Genomic DNA, 20,812 nt, shown 5'->3' on the forward strand with positions numbered 1-20,812 from the left:
TGCATTTTACTTTGATACTTCATGGTGAGAGGAAGTTGAGCTCTCGTGTACTTTGTTATATGGTAGAGGAAGGATAAGGGAAATAAATTAACAACAGAGCTAATGCAGCTACGTAGTGGAGGAAAAGTTTGTTAATGTACACCGGGATATCCTGGGAATCCTCCAAAGAGATCTCTAGGGAATTTTCCTGCAGATATTCTGCAATCAGCCAACTTGTTTTTCCCCCCACCGTAGGAAATTTTTCTGCACCCAACTGGCAATTATTTCTGCAGGGACCAAAGCAGCACACAGGCGAGTAGTATACAGAGACAGTCTGAAGCCGCACGAATGAAAGAGATGCACCCTTGCACCCTGGTTACCCTCAGGAGTGAGATATCGGGTTTGATTACTCCGCCTATGGATAAGGATACCAATATTCAGAATATTTCCACTAGGAGCTTGAAGGAACCCCATTCTCAGACCACCCAGGTCCCTTGTTCCTTCTTGCCCATTCCCCCCTTTCTAACCACCTCCCCCACTGAACTCACCATATTTCAGACTCACACCAAGCTGTATGCTAGCCAAGGGACAGTGAGATAGATGTGTGTATAAATTTTGTGATTCACGATTGTGAGCACACTCACAACACTGTGTCAGTTCATTGCTTCTTTGGCTTCTGAAGATGTGCCCATTTAAAATCATAGAATCATAGAATATCAGGGTTGGAAGGGACCTCAAGAGTTCATCTAGTCCAACCCTCTGCTCAAAGCAGGGCCAACCTCAACTAAATCATCCCAGCCAGGGCTTTGTCAAGTTGGGCCTTAAAAACCTCTAAGGAAGGAGAATCCACCACCTCCCTAGGTAACCCATTCCAGTGCTTCACCACCCTCCTAGTGAAAAAGTTTTTCCTAATATCCAGCCTAAACCTCCCCCAAAGCAACTTGAGACATTACTCCTTGTTTTGTCATCTGCTACCACTGAGAACAGTCTAGATCCAGCCTCTTTGGAACCCCCTTCAGGTAATTGAAGGCTGCTATCAAATCCCACCCCCCACTCTTCTCTTCTGCAGACCAAATAATCCCAGTTCCCTCAGCCTCTCCTCGTAGGTCATGTGCTTCAGCCCCCTAATCATTTTTGTTGCCCTCCACTGGACTCTTTCCAATTTTTCCACATCCTTTGTGTAGTGTGGGGCCCAAAAATGGACACAGTACCACAACGGCAGAGTACCTGCTTCAGATAAGACAGCAAACCAGGAAGAGTAAGGAGGATATGTTTTGTGAAGTGCTGCAGTCAACAGCTACAGCAGATACTGAAACAAGAACATGGAGGGAGACAATTAATGAAAATATCAGGCTGGATAGCCTGGAAAGGAGAGAGGGACAGGAGTGGATGATTAAGCTACTGGAGGACCAGATAGAGATGCTCAAGTCCCTCATTATGCTTCAGTCAGAGCACATCCATGCATGAGTCCCCCTGCAGCCAGTATAGAATTCCATTCCATGCTCTCACCAAACTCTCTCACCACATTTTGTGCATGTTCCTGGTCCCTCTCAGTTGTACCTTTGCACGCCAGCCAAAGGACCGCTGCGGTGGTGGAGCACCCACCAAAATGCCGCCAAATTTCGGCGGCATTTTGGCGGCAACGCCTCTCGATGACGTCGCTTGCCATCGACAAGCGACGCCATCGACAGGCGTCCCCACCGAAATTCGGGAGTGACGCCTCTCAATGACATCACTTGTCAATGGCAAGCGTCGTCATCGAGAGGCATACCCGCCAAAATTTGGGAGTGACACCTCTCGATGACATCACTAGTCGACGGCAAGCGTCATCATCGAGAGGCGTCCCCGCCAAAATGCCGCTGAGGCATTTCGGTGGGTGCTTTCCCAGGAGCCAGGACGCGGGCGCATTAAGATGCTCCTGTGGGCGCCATGGAGCCCGCAGGCACTGCGTTGGGGACCCCTGCCCTAGGGGCTGTTTTCACAGTGAAAGCTGGAATTACACTCAGCTGTGAGAGCCATAACTGAGAGACTGTTCCTCATTTCCATGTCCCCTATTTGACGAATATTTTGTTTTTTGTCCTTGTTATTAAACTTTATTTTTATACAAATTTACTCTTTATTTGTATCATACACACATTAGTTGATGCTAACAATGAAACACAATGGCTATTGGAAGGAATATTTGCACAGTACAAGTAATGCTCAGGAATCAAGCATTATAGGGTTCATACAGGGCGGCAAGTAAACATTGCCTGGCTGAATACCTCATATAAAGACACATTGCAAGAAATCATTGTCAAAATACTCCTTCAAAGCCTCCCTGATTTGAATAGCATCCTGTTGTGCCCCTCTAATTGACCTGGTATCTGGTTGCTCAAAATCAGCGGCCACCTGATCAACCTCAGCACTCCACCCTGGGGGAAACTTCCCCCCCTTTACTTCACAACTATTATGCATTGTACAGCAAGCTGCAGTGACTGTCAGAATATTTTCCTCGTTGAGATCTAACCTGCCAAAAATTCAACCTTTTAATCTGCCAAAGATACATTCAGTGGTCATTTGGCACCTGCCGAGTCTGTAGTTGAAGCGCTCCTTGCTGTTGTCTAGGTTCCTGGTGTAAGGGTTCATGAGCCATGAGAGCAAAGGTCTCCCAGGATCACTATGGGCATTTCCACATCCCCCACCAGAATCTTCTGGTCCGGAAAGAAAGTCCCAGCATGCAGTTTGCTATACAGTTCCTAAAGATGCTGTGACGGTGCTGCCCGTGGGACTCAGCTGAGGTCACTCAATTAGGGTGAACTGCAAACAAAATGGGGCAGACAAACCCGAGAAGCTGGTGGTTATTCCAATACTTAATATTTACCAAGCCAGCACAGAACAGCTTCTATAGTACCTCTGTCATAAACAGATAGTTAAGGGTTAAAGTCTCTTTTACCTGTAAAGGGTTAACAAGCTCAGTAACCTGAGAAACACCTGACCAGAGGATCAATCAAGGGACAGGATAATTTCAAATCTCTGTGGATGGAAGGCTTTGTCTGTGTTCCTTGTCTGTGTGCTCTCTTTGGATCTAAGAGAGGCCAGACATGTCTCCAAGTTCTCCTGGAGTATTTCCTACTAACCAGTATAGTGAGTATTAGTTAAAAAGGCGAATTAGTCTTATAATTTGATTTCTACATTTGCAATTGTGTGTTTGCTGAAGGAAATTCTTTATTTCTGTTTGCTGTTACTTTGATTATGCTGAGGAGGAGGGAGGGGAAGTCTCTCCAGTTTTTATAAGTTAGACCCTGTATTTTTGCATCCTGGTAATACAGAGAAAGTGTACTTTTTTTTTCTTTCTTTAATAAAATCTTTTCTTTTTAGAACTTGATTGATTTCTTCCCTTGTTTGGATTTTCAGGGGAAGGGGAGGGGGAAAAAGTGAATCCCTCTTTGTTTGATTCAAGGAGTTTGAATCAAGGTATTTTTCCCAAGGACTAGGGGAAAGGGGGGGCATAGGGAATCCCTCTTTGTTTGATCCAAGGAGTTTGAATCAAGGTATCTCTCTCCAGGACTAGGGAAGGGGAGGGGGAGGTGAGTCCCTCTTTGTGTTGAGTCAAGGATTTGACTCGGTGTGTAATCTCTCCGGAGCAGGCTGGAGAGAGGGAAGGAGGGGATGGGGAACTGGCTGTTTCTCTCTCTCTGGTGAGATTCAAGGGGTTTGAATCTGGGTTCCCCCAGGGAAGTTTTTGGGGGAACAGGGAGTGTGTCAGACACTTAAAACTGACTGGTGGCAGCGAGAACCAGATCTAAACTAGGATTTTAGTTTAGAGGAGTCCATGCAGGTCCCCATCTTGGAACCCAACAGCTCCAAGTGGGGGAGAAAACCTATGACAACCTCACTGGTTACTTAGAAGTTCAAACAATGCAGTTCCCTTAAAGTACCCAGCCTCAGGCCTCCGTCCAGACACACACGTCAGATATGATGATGATGATTACGGAAAATCTTGTCTCATCATATCAAGAAAAGGTTCTTCCAATCCCAAAGGATCAGCCCATACCCAGGTCCAATTATAACTTAGATCTTACCCAGAATATACACTATTAACCAATTCTTATTAAGTAAGCTAAAAATTATTTAAAAAGAAAAGAGAGAGAGTGTTGGTTAAAAGATCAATATACATACAGACTTGAATTCAATTCTTGAGGTTCAGATACATAGCAGAGATGAGCTTGTAGTTACCAAAAGTCCTTTTAGAAATAGTCCATAGGTTATAGTCCAATGTCCATATTCAGGGTGACTCCAGTCAGTGACTGGGGATCTCAATCCTTATGGCTTAAGGATTCCCCCTCTTGAAACCCAAAGGAGATCTGAGATGAGGTAGGATCGTGTCCCAGGGTTCTTAGATGTTTCCAGCAGCCTTTTGGCTTGAGAAAACAATTGGCTTAACTTTTCTTCTCCCAAACATCCTGGCAATTAACACAGGGTCATTTATCCATTAAATAGTTCAGATATAGGTTACCACAACCTTCAAAGAGACACATAGACAATAGTACTATTTCACTCAAGTATCTTCCTAAATGTTAATATTCCTTTTTTGATCTTTGAATTAAAGCCATAGCAATAGACAAGACTTATTTGCTTACATCACAAGACCTGAGCAAACATCTCCCTTTCTACCTCTAACAATGCAGACTTGCATTTCAAAGCTTTATTCATTTACAGATCTTCCTAACAAGTCTCTAAAGTTCCCCCATGGGTCAGGTCCCTCTGTGAGTTAATTAACTCTTTCTGGCCCTGTCACCTTTCAATGAGATATTACATTACACTCATAACATCACAGATGCATGCATCTGCACCTTCCCTGACCACCCTACATTGATGTCAGTGAAATGGCCCTGGTGATCCACTAGCGCCTGCAAGACCATGGAGAAGTAGCCCTTTCAGTTGATGTACTCTGTCTCAAGATGGTCTGGGGCCAAAACTGGGATATATGTTCCATCTATTGCTACAGTTAGGGAATCCCATTGCCTTGAAGCCATCAAATATTTCCTGCACATTACCAAGAGTCACAGTCCTTTGTAGCAGGAGGTGATTGATAGCCCTGCAGACTTGCATCACTGCAACCTCAACAGTGAGGGCAGCTCTCATTCTGGTGTCCTTATGCTGCAATGCTGGGACGAGCTCCGCACACAGTTTTGCACATCCAAAAGTTCTACAGCCACTGCTTGTCATCCCATACATGCATCACAATGAGATTCCACCACTCAGTCCTTGTTTCTTGAGCCCAGTACCAATGGTCCACCATGTGCAACTGCTCCATGAATGCCAGCAGCAATCTGGAATTATTTCTTTCCATGGCACACAGGATGGCAGGCACCACTGATTCACTTTCTGTTTCGTAGCTCATGAAATACTGCAGAACCAGCCGCGTTGTGGTCATAATGCTCAGCAGTTCAGGATCCATGCTTTCAGACAGAGATGGTGGGCACATAGTTTACAAGGGCTCTTAAAAATGGCATGAAATGAAGTCAGAAGCCCATGGAATGATGGTATGGAAATAACTGCATCATGGGAGGGTGAGCACACTCCCATGATGCATCACAATCCATTCCCAGATCTCCCGAGATCAGAGGGTGGCAAGTTGCACAGTGGGATAGCTTCCCATAATACAACTCTCTAACTGTCAGTGCAAGAGCACCGACTGTAGACGTGATCTGCCAACGCAAGAAGCATTGTGTGGATGTGCACAACCGACGTAATTAAAGCAGGTGTAACTTAAGTTGACTAAACACGGTAGTGTAAAAATAGCCTTAGTCTCAATGGTGACCTAGAAGCCTTGTCATTATCTCTTTGTGAGTACAGACATTACAATTTTTTTGAAAACAAAACATTAAAATGGCCTTTTTCCAAAGAAAAAATATTTTGCAAAAAACTATTCACTTATTCAAATGTTTTAATTTTTCACAGACATTTTCATGACTTCTTTATCCATTGTTTTTAATAAAAAAAAATCAAAACCACAATCAAAATGGTTATCAGCTGTTTTTGTTTACTGAAAACAAGTGTCAAGAATCATTTCCATAATGTTTTTGACCAAAAAATATTTTAAAATGCAATAAAAATTTTGAAAAACTGAAAAGAGGTCTATTAGAAACTCTGCACAATGGAAAAGTCTTCAAAATTTCATTTTTTTCTTAAAAGCAGCAAAGAGTCCTGTGGCACCTTATAGACTAACAGAAGTTTTGGAGCATGAGCTTTCGTGGGTGAATACCCACTTCGTCGGATGCATGTAGTGGAAATTTCCAGGGGCAGGTATATTTATATGCAAGCAAGAAGCAGGCTGGAGATAACGAGGTCAGTTCAATCAGGGAGGATGAGGACCTCTTCTAGCAGTTGAGGTGTGAAAACCAATGGAGGAGAAACTGGTTTTGTAGTTGGCAAGCCATTCACAGTCTTTGTTTAATCCTGAGCCGTAGAGACTGTCCAGTTTGGCTGATGAACATAGCAGAGGGGCATTCCTGGCATATGATGGCATATATTACAACCGCATCTGCTCTAACCCCTCAGACAGAGACCAACACCTACAAAATGTCCACCAAGCATTCTCAAAACTACATTACCCGCACGAGGAAATAAGGAAACAGATCAACAGAGCCAGACGTGTACCCAGAAGCCTCCTACTGCAAGACAAACCCAAGAAAGAAACCAACAGGACTCCACTGGCCATCACATACAGTCCCCAGCTAAAACCCTTCCAACGCATCATCAGGGATCTACAACCCATCCTGGACAATGATCCCACACTTTCACAGGCCTTGGGTGGCAGGCCAGTCCTCGCCCACAGACAACCTGCCAACCTGAAGCATATTCTCACCAGTAACTGCACACTGCACCATAGTAACTCTAACTCAGGAACCAATCCATGCAACAAACCTCGATGCCAACTCTGCCCACATATCTACACCAGCGACACCATCACAGGACCTAACCAGATCTGCCACATCATCACCGGTTCATTCACCTGCACGTCCACCAATGTAATATACGCCATCATATGCCAGCAATGCCCCTCTGCTATGTACATCGGCCAAACTGGACAGTCTCTACGGAAAAGGATAAATGGACACAAATCAGATATTAGGAATGGCAATATACAAAAACCTGTAGGAGAACACTTCAACCTCCCTGGCCACACAATAGCAGATCTTAAGGTGGCCATCCTGCAGCAAAAAAACTTCAGGACCAGACTTCAAAGAGAAACTGCTGAGCTTCAGTTCATCTGCAAATTTGACACCATCAACTCAGGATTAAACAAAGACTTGAATGGCTTGCCAACTACAAAACCAGTTTCTCCTCCCTTGGTTTTCACACCTCAACTGCTAGAAGAGGTCCTCATCCTCCCTGATTGAACTAACCTCATTATCTCCAGCCTGCTTCTTGCTTGCATATATATATATACCTGCCCCTGGAAATTTCCACTACATGCATCTGACGAAGTGGGTATTCACCCACGAAAGCTCATGCTCCAAAACTTCTGTTAGTCTATAAGGTGCCACAGGACTCTTTGCTGCTTTTACAGATCCAGACTAACACGGCTACCCCTCTGATATTTTTTCTTAGCTTTTATTTTTCCTTTTTTGGCCAGCTTTATGAGGACTCATTGCATTAAAATAAATTAAAGCCTCTTTGGGTTAAATGTATTATTAGAATTTCTAGTCTACTTACTCCTCATCCTGAAGATGCTCTTCCTCCTCTTGTATCTGGAGGTGATTTTTTACAGGAGCCAGGTTCTCAGTTTTGGCATTGTAATTCCGAAAGCAGACATTCAGCTTCTCATCAAATTCATTCACCAAGTCTTCCATGGACTTGAAACTGATAATTTCAGAGGAGAAGTTCTCAAGCTCAGAAAGGGAGGGATCTTCCAGATGCTGAGGGGATGAGCCGTAAAAACAATGTGGTTTTTCTTCTCTGTCATCAATGTAGCAGGGTCTCAGATCCTCAAACTCCTCATCCAGACTCACCAGTGGGGCTTCCATCTTGGACTGGCTAAAGTGAAATCTTCAAGTCAGATTATCTAGAACAAAAAGTACATTCATGAGTCAGTAATGAGGCGTAGTAACATGTATGCTCACATTTTCTGTTTCTGCAGGCTTCAGTTCATTACTATGGGAAGAGTAGCCCTGTCTATATTGACGATAATATCAGAACTTTCATTACAACCTGCAAAGAGTTGCTCATAGCCTTTTGAAAACTGCATTTTTGGCCTGACATTTTCCATGTTTGATTTCACCCAGAGATTAATTATTTTTGGAAAGTCTGAGCAAAATCAGTTTAGACAAGGGTTTTTTTATTATGGAAAGATTTAAAAAAATAATACTTAAGTAAACCTTTAACACACATTACTCACACAACTAAAAAACAATTTAATTTCACAAACTGAAATTTTTCAGGCAGGCTACTCTTCATGAGAAACAGGCCTTTGCATTGTTTGCTAAAAACTAAAACAGTTAAGATATAAATATTTTTAAAAAATTGTCATGAGTGCACATTAGAAATTTTTGCTAACTTTGGCAGACTCAATATTGTAGCTCTAGTTAACATCAAAGGGTGGGATGTTCAACAGGACTTGTGCTCCTAAGTCACTTGGATGCTTTTGAAAATCCCAACCATAGTTAATACTGACATTTCTACAAAATCTGCATTGAAAGAACATTTTAATCAGAAAACTGTAAATAATAATTATGAATGATTTCAGAATACCTTATCAGATGCCCCAAAAGCCACAATCCCAAAAATAAGGAAGAAGGGTATGATAGGTAAAAACTGACCTGGTTTAGAGGAAAAGGGACAGCAGCTATAAAGAATTGGAAAATAATACATAACAAATGGAAGAAAGGGGAAGTTGATAGTAATGAATATAAATCAGAAATTAGGAATTGTAGAAAACGGATAAAGGAAGAAAGGGGACACAATGAAAAATCTATGGCCAGCAGAGCTAAGGACAATAAGAAGGAGCTTTTAAAAAAATATTAGGAACAAAAGGAATCCTGGCAATGGTATTGGTTCACTACTAGGTGGAAATGGTAGAATTATCAATAAGAATACAGATAAGGCAAAAGTGTTCAATAAATATTTCTGTTCTGTATTGGGTGAAAAACATATAGTCTCATCATTTGGTGATGATAACACTCTTTCCTCTCAACTCATATCTCTGGACGATGTTAAAGAGAAGCTACTAAATTTAGTCATTTTAAAATAATCAGATCCAGATAACTTGCATCCAAGATTTTTTAAAGAGTTGTCTGAGGAGCTTGCTGGACCATTAATTTTGATTTTCAATAAGTCTTGCAGTACTGGGGAAGTTCCAAAAGACTGGAAGAAAGCTAAAGTTATGCCAATTTTTTAAAATGGTAAATGAGATGACCTGGGTAATATAGGTCTGTTAACCTGACATCGGTCCCAGGAATGATAATGGAGCAGCTGATATGGGATTCAATTAATAAAGAATTAAAGGAGGATAATATAATTAATGCAAATCAACCTGTATTTATAGAAAATTGATCCTGTCACACTAACCTGATATCTTTTTTATGAGGTTACAAATTTGGTTGATAATGTACTTCTGTAAGGCATTTGACAGGGTACTGCACCTTTTGATTAAAAAACTAGGATGATATCAAATTAACATGGCACACAGTCTGGGACCGTGGAACTGCTGTGCCTCCTTAACTTACTAATCTTGGTTGTCTCTCACAATGCCTTACTGGTGATAAGCAGCAAACCCCTCCAAGTGCTGTTACCACTCAGGACAACCACATGTGGTACCCCACACCCAGCCAGATTGCATGACTGCTGCCAGGGCCACTCACAAATCACACAGAGAAGGCACCAGCCAAATCCCCCAAGCTCCCATCTTATACCACTGGAATATACCCTCTAGCACTGCTCAAGACCCTTTCTTGAGCAATGCAAGTTTATTAATTGGTTCACCACTTCATCAATCATACACTAGCCTTTGTAGCCTGAGCAGATTTACCAAGCACTTCAGTCAAACTCACTGGTAACGATAAACACTAGAATAAGTTTATTGATTACAAAAAGTGGATTTTAAGTGATTATAGGTGATAGGCAAAAAGTCAGAGTAGTTACCAAAAGAAAATAAAAGATAAGCACGCAGTCTAAATTCTTGACCTTATTAAACTGAACTAAGCAGTTTTTCTCACCCCACTCAAAACTGCAGGTTGGTTACAGTCTTTCATATGCATGCTCATCCGAGACTATTATAACATGAAATATATGGAAGAATGAGGGTAAAACAGAGCAGGAGACATACAATTCTCCCCCAAGGAGTTCAATTGCAAATTTAATTAATGCTTTTTTTTTAATGAGCATCATCAACATGGAAGCATGTCCTCTGGAATGGTGTCCGAAGTACGAAGGGGCATATGAATGTTTAACATATCTGGCACGCAAATACCTTGCAATGCCAGCTACAAAAGTCCCATGCTAATGCCTGTTCTCACTTTCAGGTGCAACTGTAAATAAGAAGTGGTTAGCATTATCTCCCTTGTTTGTCTTAGTGATTGGCTGAACAAGAAGTAGGACTGAGTGGACTTGTAGGCACTCAGTCCTGTAGGTAAAGTTTTATATTGTTTTGTTTTTGAGTGCAGTTATGTAAAAAAAATCTACATTTGTAAGTTGCACTTTCACAATAAAGAGATTGCACTTCAGTACTTGTATGAGGTAAATTGATAAATACTATTTATTTTGTTTATCATTTTTACAGTGCAAATATTGGTAACCAAAAATAATAATATAAAGTGAGCAGTGTACACTTTGTATCCTGTGATGTAACTGAAATCAATATATTTGAAAATGTAGAAAAACATCCAATAATATTTAATAAATTTCAATTTCAATATTCTATTGTTTAACAGTGTGATTAAAACTGTGATTAATCACGATTAATTTTTAAATTGTGATTAATGGTTTTGAGTTAATTGCGTGAGTTATCTGCAATTAATCGACAGCCCTACTAATGATATACATATTTATTTGTGGCATCTTAGAGACTAACAAGGTGCCACAAGTATTCCTGTTCTTTTTGCGGATACAGACTAACACGGCTTCTACTCTGATACATATTTAGATAGAACAATGGCTTTCAAGAGATCATAACCTTTCCCATGATACCTCACATGGCATTCTTTACATGAAATACCACAATTATATACAAATGATGAATATGGGGGCTACAGGGCACTCCCTCAAAGTATAGTGTGTCACAAACTGACAGCTCTCAAAATGTTGCTGTAAATGAGGAATCATCATCAAGTGGTGTTTCCAGTGGGGTCCTTCAGTGATTGGTTTGCAGCCTATGCTATTTAACATTTTGATCAATGGCCTGGAAGAAAACATATTTTTTACACTGAATAAGGCAGGGCAACCTTGTATTAGCTATGCATATGCAGTGCAGCCCTCTTTCATTTAGAACTAGAGCTGGGAGAATTTTTTTTTATATGTGGTTCAACTCAGCTGTATTCTCTCCCTTTAGTGTTTGTAAATTCTAAAAGCTTTGAAAGTGGCCTTCAAAGTTTGCTCAGATATGCACTTATGGGATCACGCATGTTTATTTGCAGCATCAGTGTGGAGAGCACAGAGGCCCCTTATGACTCTTTGCAACAGGCTATTCTGATCTTCACTGGCAAGGGTGCTTGGTTGAGAGGAGTTTGGATGCTGGTGCTATGGTAGTATTGCTTCCTGTCTGTGTCTGGAAGCTAATGTGACCACTTCCTTCTGCATCAGTATACAGAATGTCCATCTTGTTCATTGTGCATGTGCTCATGGACCTCACCAGTAATTGCAGCTTACAAATGGCAATAGGCCATTTCTTCATTTCACCTTTGAAAGAAGAGGAGCAGATTTTTGTAGATGGGAGCATACAGGTCTGGAAGCAGGGGGGACCAGGAAAGCCATGGGTTATATATTTAATATTTATATGCATATAAAACATTAAGGCCAGAACTTTCAAATGAGAAGGGAGAGCTACTTGGGCAAGAGTGGTTCACCTGCCCTACGCTGCTCCCCCTGCTGCGGCCTGGGCTCGCCTCACAATCCCTAGAAGCAGGTGAGGGGAATGTTCCTCTACACACACCCAGGGACTATATCACCCTAGAGATGGGAGAAGCAAGAAGGGATGCTTGGCATGTTGGTGGGGATGTCGTGGGCAGCTAATGAGAAGGGTGCCTGCACTTAAGGGGATGCTGCATTGGGGGTAGGTGCCAGGGAAGGTGTGCATGTGCCTGGGTGAGATGGGTGTCTGGTTTGGAGATGGGATCCAGGGGCAACATTAATTGGTTTATTTGATGTTTGGGGGGCTAGATTAAGGCATATATAGGTTCATGATTAGGGCCCCAGGTCCTGGAGTCATGTGATTTCTTCAGATTCTAAACTTTCATTTTAAGAAAAGGGCATTTCCAGCCAATGTAGTTGTAAAGAAATGCATTAAAATGTGGCACAATTATAACTGAACAAGTCAGAGCTGCCTGCCTGAGTATGGAGATAGTCTGAAACACTAGCTCTGAGAGAACTGCCCCCATGCACCACCATGGGAGGTTAGCACCTAGATCCCCTGCTCTGGGTGGGGGGCTTGCCAAGCCCACCCCAGCAAGGAGCTTAGTGGCAGGAGGAGAGAGTGCAGTGGGCCTTGCCCCTGACCCCAGCAGTTATACCCTGGCTGATGGGGTAAGTACGAGGGAGCCCCTGCTGTCACCCCTTCCTCTCTGGAAAAGGAGATGAGACCCCCGTTGCCTCCCCTCTGTGCCAAAGGGGAGGAAGTGACCCTGCTGCCACTCCTGGGGCAGAAGGAGCCCAATGCCACTGCACTGGCTCTGAGAGGAGAGGGGAACCAGTGCTTCCACCCTTCAAGTGAGGAAGGATGCAGAACAGAGCCACATTGTGCCTATGGACCCAGATGACCTTAGCCTGGCCCTGTCTGGCATTAATTGGTGTCAGAGATCAGACAACTGGTGAAAGAGATCTCCAGGCCAGATGGGCTACACTATGTAGGTGGGAGTCATGGCTTGGGGCACCAGAGTACTTTGGTCTCAGGAGTACTTGAGCTAATCAGTACAGGATACATTTTTCAAGCCTTGTGGTCCTTGTCCTTCTGACAAAAGGGGTTGATTTGCTGTCCCTCACCTCCTTCACTTCAGCCTGGGTTCCTTGCCATGAATCTGACACCACCACCCACACATGGCATCCTACTCCATCACCTCCCTCCAACCCTTTTCAAGTTATGGGCCTCTTCCACCCCTTGACTGCAGCAAATGGACTTTTTCTAACTGGTCATCCTGCAGGCCTAAGTTAGTTCCTCTCCATATCCCGTCCTTCTTTAGCGTCTCCAGTCTCCTGACTCCAGGCCACCTTCCCTGGCTGCATTATCCTCCACAGACTCACCCTGGCCCAGGCAGCTGGGAAGCAAGAGATTTGGCAGCTTTCTTTTGTTAGACATGGGGCAAGCAGGTAGGGTGACCAGATGTCCCAATATTTTGCACTCCAGCTTTTTTTTTTTTTTTTTGCTTTGGCAGCCCTCACCCCCCCCCCCCCCCATGTTTCTCGATATTTTGTTCTTGTCATCTGGTCACCCTACAAGCAGGTGGCAGAGGAAGCCCTCTGATGATGGGTCACATGGGCGATACAGTGAGATAAGCAATAGTTAAAGTTCCAGCATTTTTAAAGATGGCAGGATGGACACATATGTAAGCGGACTGTTGTACCCTTACTAAAACTCAGTGGAGGTGTTTTGGTTGGCTAACTCCCAGTACTAAAAGAAAGGGAAAGGGTCAATGGGAAATCAGTCCCCAGGAACAATGGGGAGAGGCCTATGCTCCAGGTCAGCCTGATTGACAGGGCCGGCAGGCTAATCAGGGAGTCAGGAGACTGGGGGGAGGGTCCTGTCCTCGGTATGAGCTGGAATTGCCTGGCTCAATGAGAATGGGGCTGAGCTAGGGAGAAAGCAGGGGCAGGGGCGGCTCTACAAAGTAGGCTGCCCCAAGCAGCGCGGAGCGCTGCGCCGCCCTTCCCCAGTCCCGCGGCGGGTCCCCTCTTCCCGCGGCTCCGGCATCCTGGGGAGGGCGTCATTTGGCTCCGGTGGAGCTCCCGCCGGCATGCCTGCGGCAGGTCCACCGGAGCCCGGGACGAGCGGACCTGCCGCAGTCATGCCTGCGGGAGCTCAGCCGGAGCCGCGGGAAGACGGGACCCGCCGCAGGCATGACTGCGGCAGGTCCGCTCGTCCCGGGCTCCGGTGGACCTGCCGCAGGCATGCCGGCGGGAGCTCTACCGGAGCCAAATGACGCCCTCCCCAGGATGCCGCCCCAAGCGGGCGCTTGGCCCGCTGGTGCCTAGAGCCGCCCCTGAGCAGGGGCCCAAGCTGAGCTGGGGAGAAGAGCTGTGCCAGTCAGAGGGGTCAGAAAGGCAGCCCAGGAAGCAGTTCAGTGCTGGGAGCAGAGTCACAGAAGCAGCCTACTGAGCAGACCTGTGGCAAGGGGCCAGAGAAGCAGGCCAGGGAGTTGGAGGCAGAGCAGCAGCAGTGCTGAGGCAGAGTGGAGCTGGAGCTGGGGCTGGAGCAATCTGGAGCCAGGTGTGGTGAGCAGCTGGGGAGAGCAAGGGGGACCCTGGGCAGCAGGCCTAGCACAGGGAGATGCCCCCCGTCAAGACGCCTTGCAGGCCAGGCTTGGAGGGGGATCGTAACCGCAACAGGGCAGGGGCTGACACTGGGAAGAAAGGCCTGAGGGCGTGTGGCTACTGCCAGAGCAAGTGTCTGACCCACAGCATCTCTGCAGCACAGCCAGGGCCTGAGAAGGAGGCCTGGGGCTTGTGAGGAACAGACTGAATTTCCCTTACATTCCAGAGACACTGGTTGTGATGTCCCTGTGCCACAGACAGCGGCGGCTCCAGGCACCACAGACAACTGCTGTTTGGCCATAGGCAAAGGTGTGTCAGGACAATGGGATTGAGGCTGCAGATGGCACAGGGACACCGCCTTTTACAGGCTTGGCATGTGCAGAGAAATTAAACTTATTTCACTAGCTCTGTTTCTAAATCAATGTAGTCAAATCAGTGCAGCAGCCCCTTTGTGTGAACACTCTTAAATCATTTTAAAAGTGACTAATACTGATGTAGTTTAACTCAATATCAAATGCACATAAAAGAGCTTGGCTAATGCATGAGCTTGGGGCTCAGGGGAGGAACAGGGGATTACCACTGGGTGGTGGAAAATGATGGCAATGTGCATGTCCTTCCTTAAGGCTATCTTACATGGGAGTCTGCCTCTTCACTGAGGTTTCTCTCCTGTGTGTGTCAGAGCTCCAAAGAGGCAAAGATGCTCCTTTAGAGAGGCCAGACCACCCTGTGCACTCCAGACTATGTGTGAATCTGTGTGTCTCATCAGTAATCACTTTCCTAACTGAACCTTTTAAACTGTTGTCTTCTTCCCCATTTTTTTTTTCAAAAAGTGGCTGTTTTGTATTCTCCCTGCACTTTGTGTGGCTGCCAGGAGAAGTGGGGTGTAATGGGGGAGGAAGGCCTGAATTTTTTCCTTCATCATAAGAAGGGTGTCCGCTTGCTTCCCACAAAGTTAGGGTCTTAGCCATGGCTATCTCAGAGGAAACTTACTCTGTGTATGGGAGGTCCTTTGTGCTCTAAAAAATCTAACAACATCACTCGCCATATTAACCAGACCCCCATTGGCTGACTCACCACCTCAATATCCCTTAGCATAGAGAGCCCTTGGGCCCTGTTAGCAATTACTATTATTATTAGTGAATGCAAAAGTGGTACCATAAAGATGTAAAAAGTTCAGAATAAAAAATATAAAGTAGAGAGATAAACTAGAGATGCATAAAACAAAAAAAGAAAAATGTCTACAGTGTCCAAAGGCCTTAGGTGGGCATCACATGCTTTTGTCATTCAGCAGCCTTGGGGTCAGCAGCCGGAGTCTGGAAAGTCCTCCTGATACACCTGCACAGGAGGAGCAGCCATTTCAGCAGGTGTGCAGGTGTGCCTTGTGTGGCCAGAGGAGCCAGCAAACCCTAACTGCCAAGCACAGCTGATCAGGCTATTGACAATTCTTGCTGTAATTCATCACATATTGCTCTATCTAGTTTCTACAGTTCCAGAAGTATTTCATAAACTACTTAGGGTACTACAAGTATTTGATTTGATTAGACATTATCCTACCTAGAGGAATTCTCCCAGTTGCCTATTGTTTGCATCTAGTGCACTCACTGTTTTCTGGGTTGTTTTTTTTAAGGCAGCCAGTTGTTCCTTTTTGTTAATTTGACTCCATTGTCATCATGGTCATTATAAATAGCTCCTAATGACAAGAGAAATTATTGTTTTGCAGGCTCTAAGTGAAGCCTCCTGTTGCACTGATGCTTATTCAAATGGGCAGAGATTTCTGATCATTTCTAATGCAATTCATAGTTCTCTGAATTGGGCAATTCTGATATAATGATTCATTTTAACAATTTTGGGATGAATTTATTCTTCATAAAAGTGAGGGACTAACACAGCTGAATGAGCGCCCGACATTGCTCAGGCAGTCATTCATTACACTAGCTTTTACCACACTGCTCTGCCAATCCTGACCTACCCTGTCCTGCTATTCCAGCCCTACACCCATAGCAATCCAGCCAGTGTACCACACTAATGACCTGCAGAACTAGTACTTTTTACTATTCCAGTCCTTTGCGTCTCTGCCAACAAAACTTTGAGGAATCCATCTTTGTACTGTACAATAACATTCTCAAAAAGATAAAGAGAGCATAACACCACGTCATTGACCTTTCTGCCCCTTGATCCTGAATTTCACCCATATTATCCTAAATCCTGCTTTTAAGAGTCCACTCCAACAGCAAGACTGCCCTCCAAACTAGCATCTAGGCAGGCAGCAGAACAAGGGCATAAATTCTGATGCACTGCTTCATTGCAGATGGAGCATCAAGTTCTCTTTTGCCAAACATGACATGACAGAAGCAACAGAAGATGGAAAACATCTGGTGCTGGTAGGCTCCCTACCCAGCTCTGCACCTCCCCAGAAGCGGCGACCTCCCTCAGCTCTTAGGCGGAGGCATGCTGCATCCTCCGAGTGCCGTCTCCTCAGGTCCCATTGGCCAGGAACCGTGGCCAATGGGAGCTGTGGGGGGAGGTGCCTATAGGCAGAGGCAGAGCCCCTGGGACGCACCTCCCAATAGAAGCCATGGGATATTGCTGCTCCTGATGAACCCCCTGAGGTAAGTGCTGCCCAGAGCCCTCACCCCCTCCCACAGGCCAACCTCCAGCCCTGAGCCCCGCATACAAACCCCTGCTGCTGCTGGGGGAAGGGGGCAGTGACTCAAGACTCCCCCAGCAGCAGGTAATAATTGGAGATATACCAATCTCCTAGAACTGGAAGGGACCTTGAAAGGTCATTGAGTCCAGCCCCCTGCCTTCACTAGCAGGACCAATTTTTGCCCCAGATCCCTAAGTGGCCTCCTTAAGGATTAAACTCACAACCCTGGGTTTAGCAGGCCAATGCTCAAACCACTGAGCTATCCCTCCCCCTGATAGCTCAGATGGTGTGGCGGGCTGCTGCAGAAGTCATGAAGGTCACAGAAAGCCATTAAATCTGTGACTTCCATGTCCTCTGTGACAAACTCACAGCCTTATGTATAAGACACTGTAATTCATAGATTCTGGGGCCAGAAAGAACCACTGTAATCATCCAATCTGCCCTCCTGCATAACACAGGCCACAGAATGTCCCTGAAATAATTGCTCTTTGAACTACAGCAGATCTTTTAGAAAAACATCTAATCTTGATTTTAAAATGGCCAGAGATGGAGAATCCACCACAACTTTTGGTAAACTATCCCTGTGCAATCTGCCTGGGCCTCTCTGTTTGGCCCAAACTTCCCACGCCGGTTGGCTCAGGACACTCTTCTCCTCAGCTTCTCCCCCACCTCTCTGGTTTAACATGATTCCCCCCAACACACAATTTTGCTCAGGACTGACTTTCAAATTAGATTGTATCTCTACTGGATTCAGCCTCACAACATTATCTCCATGTTACCCCTTCCTTACATAGCATGGTACCTGCTGAGTCATTTCCAATGCTGGGATTAAGCAATGGGATCCAGCTGTATCAGCCTCCCTACAGCATCAGATCCTGGAAACTGACAGTTCTCTGCTTGTATGGGGCCCAAACAGGAAGGAGACAGGTGGAAGGAGAGTCCCAGCCACTTTGCTGCAGGGGGTGAGGGCAAGGTGCTCTGAAAGCCAGGATGAAGAGTAACAATTTCTTACTCTCTGCCTCCCCATTCCCCAAGCAGAGAACCCTGCACAATGCTGTTCTATTTGCACTAAGCACTTTAGGGATCACTAGGTAGTGCACTCCCAAGTGGCACTGTCAAAACATTAGTGCATTAGTAATGTTAGGTCACCTTGTTTTAAGAGCCAGGCAGCAATAGTGCATCCCATTAATCAGAGAAGTAGAGATTCCCAACAAAAACACACATATTCCCCATTCCTATGGACCCCCCCAATACATGCACACACAAACACCCTCCACTACACCCAAACAATCCTCAGTCTCTATACATATAAACACCCACCTCCCATATGCTCACACACCATTAATCTTCCCCTCCAACACAAACACTAAAAACCTCCACTCTCACACAACCTTCCCTCCCAGTCCACCTTACCCCATACACACACACAATCTCCTCTCCCCTCCACATACACACACACATTCTTGTCTCCCTGAACAGCCTCTCCCACACACATCCAACACCAATCCATACGCATTCACTTACACATGCCTCTGCCTCACTTCAAACACAGCCCCCTCCATGTACACTTTCCTGCCCCCATAAAGCCTCATTCCTACACAACAAAGTCTCCTGCCCCCCACTCAACACACTGACTTCTGCTTTTCCCCACCACAACCCCATTCTACATACCACTCCCCTCCACATACACCCCCAATTCTGTCATCACCTATATATATATATATATATAATCCCCTTCTCACCACCCACCCCCCCAAATCCCCATCCCTTCACACCCACTTTCCCATCTGCATTCTCACACACAGCCCCTCTCCCCCCACTCTTCACAATCATTCCTCTGCATCAACACATGCAGACAAAAAGAATTTCCTAGCACAAGCCTTTGCCCAGTGCACAGGCACCTTGCCTGCACACCTGCAGAGCCCTCCTCTGTACACACACAAAGATCCCCTTCTGTACATACACACACAGTGCCCCGTACACATACAGAGACACACACAGACACAGAGTCTGTCCTTTGCGCACACACACAAACACACAGTCCCCTGTATACACACAGAAAGCCCCATCTGTATTTCCACACACACAGACACACAGCCCCCTGTACACATACACACACATACTCAGCCCGTCTGCACACACACAGCCCCCGTACACACACACAGAGCCCCCCATACACACACAACCCCCTCTTTATATATACACACACAGCCTTACACAGCCCCCTACGTACACCCACACAGCCACAAACACACAGCGGCCTGTACACACACAGCCCTACCTCCGACACAATGGCTCTGCGCAGGGCGAGGAGGGGGCTGCTTTCAGTACCACGTTTGCGCGTTTGTTTGCCTGCCTGGGAGGTCCCGTTTAGCCCCGTTGACCCGGCAGTCGCTCGCCAGACAATGGGGACGGATCAGAGGCTGCTTCTCGGAAAGCGGAGCCGGGCCCCCAGCCTCCGCACGAACAATTCGGCCCCCGGCGCCTCCGCTCAAAGGACAGAGACAAACACCCACCTGAGTGTGGTCTGGGGCTAGCAAAGAGCAGCTGGGGAAACGCAAGGTCTCTGGCTCAGCTTAGCATCCCTGGGAGCTGAAGAGAATGTAACGGAATCAGCGAGCCGCTGCCTGCGTGGAGATAGGGCTGTTCCCAGCCGTCCGCCTCCCCTCTGCAGAGAGCCGTGTGCGCTCAGCCCTTCCTCATCAATATGCATTAGCTTCAAGACTCTGACAACAGCACAGCGGTCTCTGCTTCAGATAGGAGGCTTGCTCCGAACACACACTGATAAGCCCTACTCGCGAGGGACAAGGCCCACTCCTGTTCTTAGGGGGGACCTCTGAAAGCAGTGAGCCCTCTGGAAAGAGGGAGGATTTTCTCATCTAAATTCAAAGCTGCAGAGATGATGCAGACACGCAGTAGGTCCGGGGCTCATTTGACAAAAGCATTGTCTGGTGGGAGAATCCCATCAAAAATGGAAGATTCTTTCCAAAAGACAGCATAGCAGAAATGAAAGGTAGCATCTCCATGATGCCTTCATCCATTTACCTAGGGAGGTGGTGGAATCTCCTTCCTTAGAGGTTTTTAAGGTCAGGCTTGACAAAGCCCTGGCTGGGATGATATAGTTGGGGATTGGTCCTGCTTTGAGCAGGGGGTTGGACTAGATGACCTCCTGAGGTCCCTTCCACCCCTGATAGTCTATGATTTGGGAACCGAGGGAATGTTTTATTCAGACTCACAGAAGGAAACCTTTCTATACAGGCACCCTCCAGACAAAGATTAGGGGAAAGATATAAAACCCTTCTGCTTTCTGCATGTCCAGACAAACTGTTTTGAGCCAGTCATTTACTCCAGTGAGTCAGCAGAAGAAAGTCCATCCTAACCTGCAAGCTGTTACCCCAAAATCTCTGTTATAGAATAATAAGGAGGTGACATGTAAATAACAGGGTTGACTCCTAAAAGCATCTATCAACTGGGAGAATTAAAAATCTGTGTGCCTCCCACTCATGTCACAGTGAAATAAAG

General features: G+C 45.6%; 1 protein-coding gene across 8 annotated transcripts in view; it reads right to left on the reverse strand.

Annotated features, from left to right (window-relative positions):
- Nucleotides 1-20,003, reverse strand: part of FEZ1 (fasciculation and elongation protein zeta 1) — a 170,323-nt gene extending 150,320 nt beyond the window's left edge. For 6 of the 8 annotated variants that reach the window (XM_039496127.1, XM_039496123.1, XM_039496130.1 and 3 more), the window contains exons 1-2: nt 19,807-20,003; nt 7,684-8,032 (exon numbers count right to left, since the gene is read on the reverse strand). In XM_039496127.1, coding sequence (XP_039352061.1) covers nt 7,684-7,994 — 311 coding nt within the window. In that variant the 5' untranslated portion in view covers nt 7,995-8,032; nt 19,807-20,003. The other 2 variants (XM_039496125.1, XM_039496124.1) reach the window with 2 other exon arrangements.
- Between the last annotated feature and the right edge of the window lie 809 nt (nt 20,004-20,812).

The sequence above is a fragment of the Mauremys reevesii genome, linkage group 12 (genome assembly GCF_016161935.1).
Source record: "Mauremys reevesii isolate NIE-2019 linkage group 12, ASM1616193v1, whole genome shotgun sequence".
NCBI lineage: Eukaryota > Metazoa > Chordata > Testudines > Geoemydidae > Mauremys > Mauremys reevesii.